The sequence below is a fragment of the Scyliorhinus canicula genome, chromosome 6 (assembly GCF_902713615.1).
Source record: "Scyliorhinus canicula chromosome 6, sScyCan1.1, whole genome shotgun sequence".
Classification (NCBI taxonomy): Eukaryota; Metazoa; Chordata; class Chondrichthyes; order Carcharhiniformes; family Scyliorhinidae; genus Scyliorhinus; species Scyliorhinus canicula.
In genome coordinates this window covers 120,658,477-120,677,093 of record NC_052151.1, presented here as the reverse complement: position 1 = coordinate 120,677,093, position 18,617 = coordinate 120,658,477, and the positions used below count along the sequence as shown (strand labels likewise).

The window sequence follows — 18,617 nt, the reverse complement described above, 5'->3', positions numbered from 1 at the left end:
GCATGCACACACCATCTCACCAATAATCTAATTCCACCCTTTTTAGGCTTCTAAATTCCAAGATTTATATTTGATTTAATTAGCACAAGTAAATTCTTCTTCACAAAAACTTGAGTAGATTTCCTAGTGTGTTAATCATGACAATTTAACAATCAGCTAGATAATTTTTTTAAAATTCATTTAGGGGATGTGGGCGTCTCTGGTTAGGCTAGCATTTATTGCCCATCCCCAATTGCCATTGAGAAGGTGGTGGTGAGTTTCCTCCTTGAACCACTGCAATTCTGGAGGTGCTGTTAGGGAGGGAGTTCCAGGATGTTGCTCCAGCAAGTGAAGGAGCGGCAATATATTTCCAAGTCAGGGTGGTGAGTGACTCGGAGGGGAACCTCCAAGTGGTGGGGTTTCCAGGTATCTGCTGTTCTTGTCCTCCCAGATGGTAGTGGTAGTGGTCATGGGTTTGGAAGGTGCTGTCTGAGGAACTTTGGTGAGTTACTGCAGTGCATCTTGTAGATGGTACACACGGCTGCCAGTTTGTTGGTGGTGGCAGGTCTGAATGTTTGTGGAGGGGGAGCAATCAAGCGGGCTGCTTTGTCCTGGATTATGCCGAGTTTCTGGAGTGTTGTTGGAGCTGCACTCATCAAAACAAGATGGTGGACAGGCTTTTGCGGGTTTGTAGGTGAGTTACTCGCTGTAGGATTCCTCGCCTTTGACCTGCCCTGGTAGCCACAGTATTAATATGGCTAGTTCAATTTCTGATCAATGGTGACCCCCAGGATGTTGATTGTGGGGGAAGTCAGCGATGATAATGCCATTGAATGTCATGGGGCGATGGTTAGATCCTCTCTTGAGATGATCATTGCCTGACACTTGTGTCAGCCCCAGCCTGGATATGATCCAGGTCTTGCTGCATATGGAGATAGACTGCTTTATTATCTGAAGAGTCGTGAATGGTGCTGAACATTGTCCAGTCATCTGCAAATCTCCCCACTCTGGTACAGGCTTAGAGGGCCGAAGGGCCTATTCGTGTGCTGTATTGTTCTTTGATTTTATGATGGAAGGGAGGTCATTGAAGAAGCAGCTGAAGATGGTTGTGCCTAGGACATACCCTGAGGGACCCCTGCAATAATGTCCTGGAGCTGAGATGATTGACCTCCACCACCACAACCATCTTCCTTTGTGCCAGGTATGACTCCAGCCAATGGAGAATTTCCCCGATTCTCATTGACTCCAGTTTAGTTGGAGCTCCTTAATGCCATGCTCGTCAAATACTGCCTTGATGTCAAGGGCAGTCATTCTCACTTCACCTCTGGCATTCAGCTCTTTTGTCCATGTTTGAACCAAAACTGTAAAGAGGTCAGCAGCTGAGTGACCCTGGTGAAACCCAAACTGAGCGTCTGTGATCAAGTTATTGCTGAGTGACGCCTCTTAACACTGTTGATGACTCCTTCCATCACTTTGCTGATGATGGAGTGGACTGATAGGCGGTAATTGGCTGGGTTGGATTTGTCCTGTTTCTTGTATACAGGACACACCTAGACAATTTTCCACATCGCCAGTATTGTAGTTGTATTGGAACAGCTTAGTTAGGGATGCGGCCAGTTCAGGAGCACAAATCTCCATGACTATTGCCAGGATATTGTCAGGGCCCATGCAGTATCCAATGCTTTCAGCCTTTTCTTGATATTACATGAAGTGAATTGTATTGGCTGAAGACGGACATGTGTGATGCTGGATACTTCCGGAGGAGACCAAGATGAATCATCCACTCGGCACTTCTGGCTGAACCCTCATCAATGAGGATGGGGATATTTGTGGAGGCTACTCCTCCAGTGAGTTGTTTAATTGTCCACCACCATTTACGGCTGGATGTGACAAGACTACAGAGGTTAGATTTGATGCGTTTGTTGTGGAATCGCTTAGCTTCGTCTATTACTTGCTGCTTATGCTGTTTGTCACATATGTAGATCTGTGTTGTATCTTTACCTGGTTGACACCTAATTTTTCAGTATGCCTGATGTTGCTCCTGGCATGCTCTCCTGCACTCTTCATTGAACCAGGGTTGATTCCCCTGGCTTGGTGGTAATGGCAGAGTGGGGGATATGCTGGGCCAAGAATTGCAGATTATGGTTGAATACAATTTTGCTGATGGCCTACAGCGCCTGATGGTTGCCCAGTCTCAAGATGCTAGATCTGTTCAAAGTCTATCTCATTTAGCACGCTGGCAGTGCCATACAACACGATGGAGAGTATCCTCGATGTGAAGACTGGACTTTGTCTCCACTGTGTGGTGGTCACTTCTACCGATACAATTATGGATAGAGGCATCTGCAGCAGGCAGGTTGGTAAGGGCGAGGTCAAATATGTTCTTCCCTCTTGTTGGTTCCCTCACCACCTGCTGCAGTCCCAGTCTTGCAGCTATGTCCTTTAGGACCTGGCCAGTACGGTCTGTGGTGGTACAACTGAGCCACTCTTGGTAATGGACACTGAAGTCCCCCACGCGCTCTTGCCACCCTGTGTTTCCTTCAAGTGGTGTTCAACATGGTTGAATACTGATTTTGGGGGTGGGGGGGGGGGGGGGGGGGGGGGGGGTTTGAGAGAAGAGACATAGGGAATTTACCAATAAGCATATAACAACCTTCTTTAGCTGTGAAAATATTGCGAAAAATAGATTAAACCGTAACACATGCCAGCCAACATATTAGGAATCCACATTTATTGTCAAGTCTTTCATGAGAAAATTGTACAAAATATATTCTGATCACATCAAATCCAGATGCAGCACAGTCGAGTTTAAAATTGTAATATCACTGTTCCCTATAAATGAATGTTCACTATCTCTTTACAGCGAAAAATGCAACTGAAAAGTACCATAAGCCCTTTGACCATTAAACCATTTTAGATTTTTCATGACAGTGGATGTTTCTCATTACAGCAGTCTTAGTATAAGAGATGGGAGCAAAATGAATCTCCTTTCAACCCTTTTGTTGAGACAGAAATCTGGACAATGAGACAGCATCCTTTTCTAGCTACATTCAATCAGTGATATATTTTAATTTAAAGCTTTCTCTTCTCGTTAAAACATACATAATTTTGAAAGCCAAAGCAGCATCATGATGGCACAGTGGTTAGCACTGCTGCCTCACAGTGCCAAGGACCCAGGTTCAATTCCAGCCTTGGGTGACTGTCTGTGTGGAATTTGCACGTTCTCCCAGTGTCTACGTGGGTTTCTTCCAGGTGCTCTGGTTTCCTCCCACAGTCCAAAGATGGTCAAGCTAAATTGCGCCTTAATGTCCAAGGTTAGATGGGGTTACAGGAATAGGATGAGAGCGGGCCTAGGTAGGGTGCTCTTTCAGAGGGTCAGTAAAAAATCTGTGGGGCAAATGGCCTCCTTGTGCACTGTGGGGTTTCTATAGAATTCATGACCTCTCCTTTCATAAATAATTTACTTTGTTACGAGAATAATTTCCCATGCTTTAGAGGGAAGAAAATATGCTGTTCTTACCTGATCTTGCCTACATGACTCCAGACACACAGCAATGTGGTGGACTCTTAAATGCCCTTAGAAACGGTCCAGCAAGCCAGTCAGTTCAACGGCAGTTAAGGATGGGCAACAAATGCTGGTCTTGCCAGCGACACCCACATTCCATAAAATAATTTTTAAAAAATGTTGGATGCAATCAACATCATTGACAAAACAGCGCTGGCACTTTTAAATTTTGTTATCTTTCTTTCCCAACCAACGACCAGCTTCACTGGCTTTTAGCCCATCGGTTGATTTAACTGTACATTCCTACTTGCAACAGGTAAACCAGCTCCGATCAGCTCTTAATTTTAGTAGGCTAGAGAATTTTTAAAAAATCTACCAGAAATGCTCAAAAAATATGGCTTACTAAAAGGAAGCTGTCTCACTTCATGAAGACTTGGACTTCCCCAAAATCCCATTACTGAGTAACATTCTAAGCAGACAACATATGATATGATAAACAGATAGAAAAACACCAAGTTCAGAGTAACATGGCACATGCTCTTATACACTTAGAATTCCAGAGGCAACCCCTACATCAGACTAAAATTGCATAGCATTACATTTAAATTCAAAGCAACCAAATTTGTTTGTACAAAATTTTTGCCATCAAGTTTCAAAATTGCATATACAAATAATATATTTAAACATTGAGAAAAACAATTCCAGTAATTCATGGAGTATGGCTAATCATCACAAGACATTAAAGGGATATTATTCAGAGCAAATAGTTCCAGTATTTAGTGCAGTTCCAGAAATGCTGTGCTAAAGTGTCTGTACCGAAACAAATAGTCTTAAATGCTTTCAAAGGGAACAAGATCATTTACTATTGCCAGTGATTTACTAAATAATTCCAGCAATGTTTACAAATTGATTCAGACATATTGTTCAGAAGTGAAAGTATTAGACAGTGATTCCACCAGATGAATTAATTCCACATTTCAGATGTTTCTCATCACCTTGAGTTACAAACATGAAGGTTGGTCAAGTTACAAAAGTATTGCCTCAAAATTAAATAAGCGCACTATTGCACATAAGCTCACATTTAACTCCAAAGGCAGTAGGTTATGAATTCATGATTCGGAGATTTTTTTGGCTATGTTTGATATAAGTAGAGAACTTTAATTTTTGATCTTGACTCATTCTAGGGTACAATGACAGCTACAGAATGGTTCTGACCAGTCAGCCTGGCTTCAAATTACATTTTGTTCCACAGCAAAGAGGGAGCTCTGTGCCTACATACTCCTTCATACACAGAGCTAGGTTCCAGATATTAAATTCTAAATATTGAATATGCGGTATCCTGAATACTGCTTTAAACTATACTGGAGTTATACTTATTTGGCATTAAGCCCAAGCTGTAGGAAACTCTTTTCATGTGATCTAACGCTACTGCCACCTCGAGTGGGGACAGGATCCAGCTCGGGAGTTATAATACCCTGCATTTTATTTGGCAGATATGCTTATATTCAGTGATAAACAGCGTATGCTTAACAATATATCTGTATTCCTACAAAGCACAATGTTAAAAGCATGTTTTAGTACTAAGTAGTCCCTAATCCATTAACCAGACACAATGTACATGACTGTTGTTCAAAATATTAACCTTCATTTTGATCAATTGGCACAGACAGCATAATAGGAAGCACTTAACATTTACTGCTGCAGATAACCTGCGTGACTTGGCCAATATCTCCAATGAATGATGTAGATGTTTGCAGTAAGTAAACAATCATTTTTTTTTTTTAAAGAGGGACATTTACCCAACCTCTCCCCACAACTGCATAGGCTTAATTTAGAACCTCACTCCCCCCACTGTCCCGAGTTATTCATCTGGTAGAATAAAAATAATTTCTGCTGAAGGCGAGATTAACTAGAATTTAAGAAACGTTCCCCAAAAACAGATTTTTGTTTATTAGCAGCATGTACCTCACCAGTTTAAAGCCTTAAAATCCAGCTTATACTTTCCATGTATAAAACAAACAATTTGGTTGCACAAGTGTCAATTTCCAGGAAAAATGCAATTCAAGGTTTCCAGTGGATGGATTAATAAGTATGTAACTGTCAGGGGCATACAAGAGCTATATTCCTGTTCTGTGGTAGAAACACTTAGTTCCAAATTCCACTTAATCTTTGTACTACGTGTTTCCTTTGGAAAACTTTCAAACAAATGTTAATGGAAATTCATGCATTGATATTCAAATGGCAGATTCTTTACATAATGGAGGTTTTAAAGGGATAATGTTAATCAATATTCCAATAACCGTTAGTAGCTCTCCATCCCGAACATGGCTTTATAATTCTGTATAAATGATACACTGATCAAAATTTTTGGTTTTTACAGATTTGGTTTGGCCTTTAAAATTATAGTAGCTCAACAATTTTAACCTCAATTATATTTCAAAGAGGAAATTCCTAGGAAATCAACACTCAAATGATATGTTCTGCCCCCTATAGTCCACAACAGTGTTCCAACAGAAATGTTAACTGCAAAGGGTGTTTTGCAAAGCAGAGGAGAAAAAAAAGTATTTTGTGAAAAGATACACTATCTTATGCCAGTTATTTGCATGAAAAATACATTTCAGTATGAAACAATCAAGGTTAGTGAGCAAAATCTTCTATGAGTAACCCTTTAAAATAAAGTAGGACTATGCATTTATTGAAAGAAATCCACTTGGATCAGAATATTCAATTGAATCTATGCTGCAGAACTGCCACACACCTTGAGATCTTTGTATGGTTCTAAAAGTGGATAAAGTAGGATTTGTAAACAAGAACCTCATTGCCAAATTAACTTTGCATCCCAAACATGAAACAGCAGTAACTAAAACTCGGGAAATTCAGAACATTTTACCTACGATGGAGGGACGTGATAAAAAAAACATGTGCCTCAGAAAAGAATAATTGACTCCGGTTTTCATACACTGCAATTGAACAAATATTAATCAGCAATTACCAAGAAAGATGCTCTGTAATCACTGCATGACATAAAAATTATGCTGTATCGGTATCAACGTTGACCTTTTGTTCATGGAAACATGGATTATCAGAATAGATGCTAGAAATTCAAACTGCCTTGTTAAAAAAATGACAGTTCTAAAGCTGCAGAACATGATAGAAAAATAAACAATACTGGCCAAAAAGGTGCCATTTTCATTGTTTATCCACAGTAATGACAATCATGTGAAAAGTACACATTTTGTAAAAGTAATTTTCATAAATTTGCAAGATGACAAAAGTTAAAAATGGCTATTTTGTTTTCATACAGTATTATACATTTATGCAACTCACAGGTAGTAGTCTCCAAAACAATGCCCGAGCAACTTGTGCAGACTTGCTGCCTTTCAGACTACGTTTATTTAATAGAACAAGTTTTCTTCAGATGTGTAATTAGAAGCCAATTCAAATGTTCAGAGGGTAGGTTGACCAAAAATGTCTCGCATGTCTCTGCCGGAATATTATCTACTTTCTGGAAATGATCAGAAATTAAAAAACACAAGTATAGAAAGATTTTACTTGAGCTGGATTCATCAAATATTCATGTTTATATATGGCATATTCTAACCTGACACCTGGACTTAGTCAGTGTCATAAAAGGTATTTCAAATGGGTCCTAAAAATTTTGCTATAACATACTGCAGCTTTCAAGACCTTTTCTACCAGACTTATTCCGTCTCAAAAGGTTTACTATTGAGAAAATTTAATTACTGAGGTTTGTTAGCTGTAAACATATGCTTTAGAAAATGCATAAGTATGGAAACTTAATGCACAGTAATAAAATTCATACAGTTAAAGGAACATTTTAAAAGTTCAGTATAATAAATATAGCATGCAGGTTCCAGTATTTACAATTAGATAAACCAATAAAAATAGTGGCAAATTCTGCCATTTATCAATTATGTTGCATACATCAATTAAATATACATTTCATGATTCCTGGAAAAGCATTTTACTTGTCATTGTGACAGCACCCAAACCTGTTTCAACAGGATTCAATTTTCAATCTTATTACAGAATTTTTGTTCACCCACAGTATACACAAGCAGATTTTGTTGTTTTTGATGGGAAATTATGAAAAAATGGTATAATCTATTACAGTACACTTTCCAGTGTTAATTTTAATTGGCCAAAATCAAACACACAGGGTGAAGCTGTAGATTCAAGTTTTGTTCTACTTTTAATTTCATTATAAATTCCATTGCTTTGTTATTTTTAATGACTATTGTAGAAAAATACAAAAACACAAAGATGTGCAGTTGCAATAGTCATATAAATGCCATTTATAAAATCCACCCATGCATCAAGTGTGCATGACGACCAGCTCAAGAAAATCATGTTCAAGCCTGCGGCTCATTAAAGCAACATTTTCTCATTTAATTGCTGCCATAGCATATTACAGAAATTCACCAGTTGTTAAAGGATTTACCAAAGGTACCTTTAAAGCAACAGTGTTGCACACCTCAGAAAAAAAAAAGAATCCTTGAAATTGGCTTTTCATTAGGTTATACGGGGAAATTCTGTAAAGGGTGAATTAATTTTGTTTTGTAAAGTTAAACTATAGTTTATCAAACATCATCAGGTTTGTAATTAACACCGTACTCCACATGTAGTCCTCTGATAGATTCAATGTCACTCTGTGCCCAACAGGTTGATGTGATGTGCCGAGTGTGGGTGAAGAAAGTTTACATGCTTTGCACTTGTGCTAGTTTGCTTTTCACTTCCAGCCTATACCACTGGATAGCAGCAATGTGAAAAGGAGATCCAAAGGCGCAAGTCTCTCTCGGTTAGTACACAGCCTCTCTATTGGCAAGTCCTTAACTGTGCCTCATGAAACACAGGGACACTGGGTCCCTCGAGGCCTCAGGAATTTGGAGAAAGTTTGTCCTCTAGACATGCTGCGTGCTGACCCATGGGTGTGGGCATGCCTTGGCATTAATGAAGCAAGTTCCCACATATGGGGAAATGGTTCCACTGCCTGGTGATTGATATATGAAGACTAAGAAAATAAACCCTGATCGAAAATCTGGAGTGCAAAGACGAACTGATGCCCAACTCTTTCAGGGAACTCCTACAACCAGGAGAGTGCCAAATAATGTTTTGCATTCCACTGGACACATCCGGGGAGGTTGATAGGGGGACCATGGCTTTTGAGCAGTCCAGGATCTCAAAATTTGACAGTCCTGTGCCCTGGAGAGGAACGTTCCAGTTTCCCTGAACACAAAGTTGACCACCAGGGTGCAAGCCATTATCTCACAAGATTGATGTCTGCCAGACACTGATAGATTCAATGTTAGGAAATCAAAACTGGACCCGCATTTTCCCACCTTAAAATTTACTTCGAAAAATATGGAGAGAAATGAGAATGTAATAATACATTAGTTTGAACTAGGAAATTGCTATTCAAAACTTCCAATAAATCAAAATTCTGATGATAGTTAGCACTGGATTCACAGCTAAATGCATTGCAGATCTGAATATCACTCATCACCTATGATTGAGATGTAAATTTTTGTCAAATTACAGATAGATTCATTTGACTGCTTTAAAAAAACTAACTGTAATTTAGCTCATAGCATACATCCAGAGACTGTGGATTACATCTTCCCACATACATTCCTGATAACTAAATCCACTGAGTCATAAGTAAATAACCTATTTGGCACAAGACTTCAATCACTAATCAAAAGTGCAGTGTTGTACAGAGTACATTCTTATTAGGTCAAATAGCCATTTTTAAGAAAACCAAAGCTTTATGGATCTAACTTTTGGTGAACGTCTATGTTCTATAACTTTAAGGGCATTTAAGTGGTCACTGGATAGACATATGGATGAAAATGGAATAGTGTAGGTCAGATAGGCTTCAGATGGTTTCACAGGTCGGCGCAACATCGAGGGCCGAAGGGCCCGTACTGCGCTGTAGTGTTCTATGTTCTATGTTTCTCACTGAATGAAATAATAATTCCAACATCACCTAAAACTAATAGGTTGCTTCATTCAAATAAAAAGTAATGAGCTGGCCAAATAAAAAGTGCAATGAATTGCAAATCTATGCAATGAAGAAACTATTTTCTAATCCATTAAAACTGAAATATTCACGACACCCGTTATCCCCAAACTAAATTTGATTTGGCCACTATTTTGCACATGCTTCAGAAACGGACTGGCTTTGGTAGTAAACGTAGTAAAAGTGTACTCTGGGCCAAAGATGTGTACGATATATACATTTTCTTCAATTAGCAGTGTTTTACTTGTAGCTAACGTAGTATTTTGAAAGCCTAAAATCAGTGCAACTTTAAATTACCATTTTTATTCGCTTACCAACTCAGACATCTGGTTCAATGGAATGAAGTTATTAAGATTTCTGCACACTACAGACCTAGTATATAGCTATACTTGTTTTTTAAAAAAGCCTGTAGGACTAATTAAAAAAAAAAAAACAGCCAAGTAACCCCTTTGCTTAAAATAGATTATATCTCATAAGAATGTTTCAGTTGCTGTGGTTGAACATAACACAAATGTAGACTGTACAATACATTACAAAACAAATTTACAAGTGTGTTGGTTGAGTGTGATGATCGTTCAGAAAAAAATGGCAAACTATAAATTACATACATGTTCAGTTAAAATTAATTTTCAGAACCCTGCTCAAATATCCTTGGTTAAAATGAATTTTCGGACCCTCTGTTTTCATGTATCACTTCTGCAGCCCGACATTTGATCAGCTGACAGCTAGGTTGATTCAGATTCCATCGATTCCGACTGTGGTTGAATTATGATCGGGATATTTACACCTAAAGAGGAAAACAAAAAAGTTGATTATTTATAATGTGATATAGCCCCAGCATAAAATGCAAGAGCAGATAATTTTTTTTTTTTTTTTTAAATGCATTTGTGCACAGGGTGTGGCCGTTGCTGTCCAGGCCAGTATTCATTGCCCATTCCGAATTACCCGAGAGAAACTGATGAGGTAGTGGACAGCTTTGTTTGATAATTAAATGGCATATTAGCCAAGTTCAAAACAAAATCAGAACATTATGTTCAGTAGAAACAGTAAGGCTCTGGAGGTGTGACGTATCATTTACCATGCAAGTGAGCAATCTGAAGGTCAGCATTATGGCAGGGATTTGTAGCTAGCTCGCAATTGATCAAACATTGACTTCATTTGTTGCATTTGATGGCGAACTAACTAAAAGTAATAATCGTTACATGATCATGGTCAGAATCAAGCAATTTTGGCACGATGGTGCAGTGGTTAGCACTGCTGCCTCACGGCACCCCGGATTCGGCCCCAGCCCCGGGTCACTGTCCGTCAGTAGTTTGCACAGTCTCGCCGTGTCTGCGTGGGTCTCATCCCCACAATCCAAAAATGTGCAGGGTAGGTGGATTGGCCACACCAAACTGCCCCTTAATTGGAAAATATATATAACTAGGTACTCTAAATTTATTTCATTTTCAATTGAAAAATAATTAAGCAGTTTTAGAAAAGGGGAGGGGAAGGGAACATAAAGATGCATTTAAAAATGCTTTTCTTATGCCCCATAGATCATAAAACATGTCACATGCGATGCATTATTTTGAAATGCAGTGACTGTTATGGAGGTAAATGAGACATTTAAAATACTGGGTGAAGCTCAGGAAAGCCTCAGGAATAAACCCAGCTTTGTATGTTTTAATCTGAGCATGGTGCACAATTGTCTGCAGCATTTCTGGCTTTGGGTAAATGTATGGGTAAATGGAACAGGCTTAAAATATAACCGTTTAACAATTGAAAATTGACCTTATTTATGAGCTAAGTTATTTGAAATGTTACTACACTAATACTCTGCTATCCAAAAGGAACATAATACACCATCCAGCCTCAAGTATTTAAGATTCCATTAGCCATCAAACAGCATCAGATAGCAAGCAAGCAAAGTCTGAGACTTTTGGAATATTACACAGAATACTTCGGATCTGAGCCTCAAGAGAATATGTAATACTTGCATTTAAGAGGCCTGATGAAAATCGCGGTGTTATTTAACAAAACAGTTCACATAGCACAACAAGAATAACATTTTATTACAAAGTTATTAGGAGGATGAAACTGCAAACAATCACAAAGCTGATGGAGCAATTTTTAAAGAAATGTTATGATCTATGCAGCAATCATTAGTTTGCAAGCTTGAGGATATTAGTAATGACAAGAAGTCAAAAATCCTCAAATTCTCTTACAAGCATTTACACCTGTTGTTTTTCATCAGCGTTGTCTGAGGATGACCTAGGTACTGGTTGGGTGATAACTGCTTCCCCTAATGAAAAATCAACAAGAAAATTCTCAGAAAAATTTTGCTTCTGTTAGTTATTCAATACACTGAAATGTTTTAATGACGAAGCAGTTTTGCATCCAGACAACGGTGGCATGAGGGGCATGTACATCCCACACTGTATCCGGTGAGTCACTGGAGACACAATGCCTACAGGGGAAAAAGTTTTAGATTAATTTGTTAATGCACTCTTATGTAGTGTGGGAATGTGGGCATGTGTTCCCATATACCAAGCATATTAGTTTTGTCTTCAAGTAGGCCCTTTTTGGGATCAAAAGCAACAAATTTAAAGCCCGTGCCAAAATCTACTAATATAAAAAACACTAATATATGCCTTTAAAATTAAAGAACAAGTTAATAGATAACAAAAGCTCTGAAGTTCTTTTGTTTCCAACATCAAATTTACAGGAGCTCTCAGAAGGAGTCAAGTAAGATGGATAAGTGAGATTTCAAGCCATTAACTCCAACATTCTTCAGTACTGGGTGAAACCCACAGGGCTGATTGCATTTCACATCATTTGGGTTTTCAGGTACAGTACATAAACTTACATTACAACAACCTTAGCCTGGGCTAGCGACAGTCTAAAGTAAATAACATGGCTAGAAAAATAACTGGATAATAAATACATAGAAAACGCAGTAAGTTTCTTTTTGATACGTTCACTACAAAAATTGCAAGATAAACAGTGCAGACAAACAACTAGACTTTCGGCACCAAAGGTCAATGAGAATTTAAAAATTGCGTTTTTGGCATGTTTTTGAATTTACGCAAATAGGATATTTGACATGTAATTTCCCTACTGGGCGATACCATGCCAGCATTCTCATTTTCTTTTTAAATACTTTTTATTCAAATTTTCAACAAATTTTAACCAACAAGAGAAACACAGTACCCCCCCCCCCCCCCCCCCCCCCAACAAATACAAAAGCAATAAATTAACAAAAATAATGAACATGAAACCAAAGACCCATCCCCCATAGCGAACAAGTAACCCCCCCCCCCGGGTTGCTGCTGAAGTTGTCCACCCCCTAATGCTCCGCCAGGAAGTCTAGAAACGGCTGCCACCGCCGGAAGAACCCTTGCACCGACCCCCTTAGGGCAAACTTGACCCTCTCCAGTTTGATGAACCCAGCCATGTTGTTCATCCAGGATTCCGCGCTCGGGGGCTTCGCATCCTTCCACTGTAAAAGAATCCTGCGCCGGGCTACCAGGGATGCAAAGGCCAGAATACCGGACTCTTTCACCTCCTGCACTCCCGACTCCGATGCTACCCTGATAATTGCGAGTCCCCAGCCCGGCTCCACGCTGGAGCCAACCATCCTCGTCAAGGTCCCCGCAACAGCCCCCCAAAAGCCCTCCAACACAGGACATGCCCAAAACATGTAGGTGTGGTTTGCTGGGCTCCCCGAACACCTGACACACCTGTCCTCTTCCCCAAAGAACCAGCTCAGCCTTGTCCCAGTTATATGCGCCCTATGCAGCACCTTTAGTTGGATTAAACTAAGCCTCGCGCAAGAGGAGGAATTGACCCTCCCCAAAGCATCCGCCCACGTCCCCTCATCGATCTCCTCTCCCAGCTCCTCCTCCAACTTCTCTTTCAGCTCTCCCACCGAGGCCCCCTCCCCATCCTGCATCACTTGGTAGATTGCAGAGATCCTCCCCTCGCCAACCCACGTCCCCGAGAGCACCCTGTCCTGAACCCCCCTTGGCGGCAACAGTGGAAATTCCGCCACCTGCCGCCTAACAAATTCCCTAATCTGCATATACCTGAAGGTATTCCCTTGGGGGCGGGGGGGAAAGAGACCCCACTTCCTCTCCAACTCCTCGAAGGTCGCAAACTTCCCATTGAGAAAGAGGTCCCCCGTCCGCCTGATATCTGCCCTGTGCCAGCTCAAAAACTCTCCGCCCATCCTCCCTGGTACAAACCGGTGGTTCCCCCGTGTGGGGGACCAAACTGAAGCCTTCACCACCCCCCTATGCCACCTCCACTGCCCTCAGATTTTGAGGGTAGCCACCACCACCAGGCTCGTAGAATATCTTGCCCGGGGGGGGGGGGGGGGGGGGGGGGGGGGGGGGGGCAACGGCGCAGTCACCAATGCCTCTAGGCTTGTGCCCACACAGGAAGCCACCTCCATCCTCATCCATGCCGCCCCCTCCCCTTCCATCACCCACCTACGTGTCATTGCCACGTTCGCAGCCCAGTAGTACCCACACAGGTTGGGCAGCGCCAACCCCCCCACTTCTCTACCCTGCTCCAGGAATACCCTCCTCACCCTTGGGGTCTTCTGTGCCCACACAAACCCCGTAATACTCCTACTGACCCTCCTGAAAAAAGCCTTCGGGATCAGGATAGGTAGACACTGGAAGAGGAACAGAAACCTCGGGAGCACCGTCATTTTGACCTACTGGACCCTGCCCACGAGGGAGAGTGGCAACACATCCCACCTCCTAAACTCCTCCTCCATCTGCTCCACCAGAATCGTAAAGTTGAGTCTATGCAGGGCCCCCCAGCTCCTGGCTATCTGGACCCCCAGGTATCTGAAGCTCCTCTCTGCCCTTTTCAGCGGAAGCTCCCCATCTGTCTCTCCTGGCCCCCCCGAATGCACCACGAACAGCTCACTCTTCCCCACGTTGAGATTATACCCGGAGAAGTCCCGAAGAATCCTCATCACCTCCGGCATCCCCCTCACCGGGTCTGCCACGTACAACAATAAATCATCCCCGTACAACGACAGCCGATGCCCCCCCCCCCCCCCCGCCCCCCCGCACTATCCCCCTCCAGTTCCTCGACCCCCTCAGCACCATGGCCAGGGGTTCGATCGCCAATGTAAACAGCAGGGGAGACAGGGGGCACCCCGTCTCGTCCCTCGGTACAGCCGAAAGTTCTCCGACCTCCTCCCATTTGTAACCACACTCGCCACCGGGGCATCATACAACAGCCTCACCCACCTAATAAATCCCACACCAAACCCGAACCTCTTCAAAACCTCCCAAAGATATCCCCACTCCACCCTGTCAAAAGCCTTCTCCGCGTCCATCGACGCCACTATCTCCACCTCCCCATCCACCGCCGGCATCATTATGACATTGAGAAGCCACCGCACATTAACGTTCAGCTGCCTCCCCTTCACAAAACCCGTTTGATCCTCGTGTATAACCTGCGGCACCACGTCCTCCACCCTCCTGGCCAATATCTTGGCCAGCAGTTTCGCATCCACATTGAGGAGCGAAATCGGCCTATATAATCCACACTGAAGGGGGTCTTATCCCGCTTCAGGATCAGTGAAATCAACGGCCTGGACATCGTCGGGGGCAAAGCCCCCCCACCCTCGCCTCATTCAAGGTCCTCACTAACAGCGGGCCCAGCAGGTCTGAAAACTTCTTATAAAATTCAACCGGGAACCCATCTGGTCCCGGAGCCTTCCCTGACTGCATGCTCCCCATTGCCTTAACCAACTCCTCCAGCTTGACTGGCGCCCCCAGACCCGCCACCTGCTCCTCCTCCACCCTCGGGAACTCCAGCTTGCCCAAGAAGCGGTCCATTCCTCCCTCCTCCACTGGGGGCATTGACCGGTATAACTCCTCATCGAAGGTCCTGAACACTCTGTTAATGCCCCTCGCACTCCGCACCAGACTCCCTCCTCCATCCCTATCTCCCTCACCGCCACCCGCTTCCGGAGCTGGTGCGCCAACATCTGACTCGCCTTCTCCCCGTATTCGTATACCGCCCCTTGCGCCCTCCTCCACTGCGCCTCCGCTTTCCTGGTGGTCAAAATATCAAACTCCGCTTGGAGACTAAGACGCTTCCTCAATAGCCCTTCTTCTGGGCCCTCCGCGTACCTCCTATCCACCCTCATAATTTCTTCCACCAACCTCTCCCTCTTCTCCCCCCTCTCTCTATGCGCCCTGATGGAAATCAGCTCCCCCCCTAACCACCATCTTCAGCGCCTCCCAGACCACCCCCACCTGCACCTCCCCATTATCATTAGTTTCTAAATACCCCTCGATGCACCTCCGGACCCGCCCGCATACCTCCTCGTCCGACAGCAGCCCCACCTACAACCTCCACATCGGGCGTTGGTCCCTCCCCTCCCCCAGCTCCAGATCCACCCAATGCGGGGCGTGATCCGAGATGGATATCGCCGAATATTCCGCGCCTACCACCCTCTGAATCAACGCCCTGCTGAAGACACAAAAGTCAATCCGGGAGTAAGCCTTGTGGGCGTGGGAGAAGAATGAAAACTCCCTGGCCCCCGGCCTCATAAACCTCCAAGGATCCACCCCTCCCATCTGGTCCATGAACCCCCTCAGCACTGTCTTACCCGTCCTGGAACGATCCAGAGCTGGGTCCAGCACTGTATTGAAATCTCCTCCCATTATTAAACCCCCCGTCTCAAGGTCCGGAATCAGGCCCAGCATGCGCCGCATGAAGCCTGCAACGTCCCAATTTGGGGCGTACACATTAACCAGTACCACCCGCTCCTCCTGGAGCCTACCGCTCACCATCACATATCTGCCACAACTGTCCGCCACCACATTCGACGCCACAAACGACATTCACTTCCCCACCACAATCGCCACTCCCCAGTTTATAGCATCCAACCCCGAATGGAACACTTGCCCAATCCACCCCTTTCTCAACCTCACCTGATCCGCCACCCTAAGGTGCATCTCCTGGAGCATAGCCACATCCGCCCCCAGCCCCTTCAAATGTGCGACCACCTGGGCCCGCTTGACCGGCCCGTTCAGCCCCCTTACATTCCATGTGACCAGCCGAATTGGGGGGCTATTCACCCGCCCACCCCACCGGTCAGCCATCACTCTTCCTCGGCCAACCACGTGCCCGCAGTCCCTGCACAGCCCGTTCCCCACAGTGGTAGATCCTCGTCCCGACCCCTCCCAATACCTTCAGTTCCCCTTCGGCCCTTCCAGCAGCAACCCGGTACCACCCCCTGCTCTCTTCTCCCCCCCTCCCCCCCCCGCTCTCTCTCCCCCCCTCCCCCCCCCGCTCTCTCTCCCCCCTCTACCACCCTTCCCCCCAACCAGCACAGTCCCCTCCCGTTCCGACTCCAACGCGGAAAAACCCCGCCCCTCGACCCAAAACGCGGGAAGAGTAGGCCCGCGCCACTACGGGCCTACAAAACATCCCACAAGCTTCCCCACTAGAAAAGAAAAAGACAAAAACCAACACAAAAGACATAGGAGAACAGAGCCTCCAAATACTTATCAGTCCCCAACCCCCCCTCAATCCTCAGTCCGAGTCCAGCTTCACTGCCTGGACAAAGGCCCAGGCCTTTTCCGGGGAGTCAAAATAACACTGGCGGTAAGTGACCCAAAGGCACGCCGGCTGCAACAGGCCAAACTTCACTCCTCTCTTGTGCAGCACTGCTTTCGACCGGTTATAACCGGCCCTCTTCTTCACCACCTCCGCGCTCCAGTCCTGGTAAATTCTGACCTCCGCATTCTCCCACCTGCTGGGCCCACCTAAGCACACATTCTCGGTCAACGAACGGTGAAACTGCACCAGCACCGCCCTTGGCGGCTCGTTAGGCTTGGGCCTTCTCACCAACACTCGATGGGCCCCCTCCAGCTCCAAGGCCCTTGGAAGGACCCTGCTCCCATTAGCGAGTTCAGCATCGTGACCACGTAGGCCCCCCAAGTCCGATCCGTCCAGCCCCTCCGGGAGGCCCAGGATCCGCAAATTCTTCCGCCGCGAGCGGTTCTCCATTTCCTCCAGCCTCGCCTGCTATTTCTTGTGGAGCGCCTCATGCGCCTCCACCTTCAGGCCTAGGATTTCATCCTCATTCTCCGAAACCTTTTGCCAGACCTCGCGGATCTCTGCCCCCTGGGCAGCCATGAGCTTGTCAAGTGAGGCCTTTAGCGGTTCCAGCAGTTCAGCTTTCAGCTCCCTGAAGCAGTGATGCTGCACCCACTGCTGCCACGCTGCCGGTTCCCCGCCCGCCGCCATCTTGGTCTTCCTCCCTCGCACCTTTCTCTGCTCCAGAGCCGATTTTTTTAACCGCCCTGCTCCTGGTCCAGTCCATCCACCGGCAGAAAAGCGTTGCTGATGTCTTCCCACACTGGGAAAAGTCCGTCCAGCGCAGTTAGGGGCCAGTCCGTAAATAGCGGGAGCTGCCGAACGTACGGCTTAGCTCCACATCACCGCAACCGGAAGTCCCCATGACAGCATTCTCATTAAACAATAAAATACTTGTCTCTCATCTTTGATAGCTCACGATAAATGCTCAGCATCATATGGATATACTGATGGAACCCAAATGGCATTTCCCGTCAGACTTCCCTCGTTCAAGTTGGTCAAGTCTTTTTATATAGATAGAATTTACAGCGCAGAAGGAGGCCACTTGGCCCACTGTAGCCACCTGGGGTGGCCACGTTCCGATTCCAAAATGGATGCCCGCAAAGCGTACAGGGAAAATTGGCCAGCTACAAGGAAAACAAGCAGGTGCAAGGTTTCCTGTGTATTAAGATTTGCAGAACCCAGACAGAATCGAAACCAATAGCTATCTACATACTAATGAGCGTTCCCCAGAAACAATCAGAAACATTGAAACAATCGGGACCAAGACAGACTCCCCGGCGCCAGTGGGAGCTAGGACAAAGGCAGGCCAACAGACACATAGGGCCCGCCCAACGATCAGGGAACAGCTCCAGTATTGGAGAAATCGATTAGAACGATTGAAACCTGGTCCAATTAATTGGGACCAAGTCCGGGGTCTGCCCAAAAGGGCGCGAAACCCCTGGGACCTATAAGATAGCGTCCCCAAGTTCAGTT

General features: G+C 44.6%; 1 protein-coding gene across 7 annotated transcripts in view; it reads right to left on the bottom strand.

Moving 5' to 3' along the window:
- Nucleotides 1-2,693: 2,693 nt before the first annotated feature.
- Nucleotides 2,694-18,617, bottom strand: part of dnajc5ga (DnaJ (Hsp40) homolog, subfamily C, member 5 gamma a) — a 61,216-nt gene continuing 45,292 nt past the window's right edge. For 6 of the 7 annotated variants that reach the window (XM_038800019.1, XM_038800023.1, XM_038800021.1 and 3 more), the window contains 2 exons: nucleotides 11,732-11,808; nucleotides 2,694-10,311 (listed from right to left, as the gene is read on the bottom strand). In XM_038800019.1, coding sequence (XP_038655947.1) covers nucleotides 11,738-11,808 — 71 coding nt within the window. In that variant the 3' untranslated portion in view covers nucleotides 2,694-10,311; nucleotides 11,732-11,737. The remainder of the gene's footprint in view (nucleotides 10,312-11,731; nucleotides 11,809-18,617) is intronic. The other variant, XM_038800020.1, reaches the window with a different exon arrangement.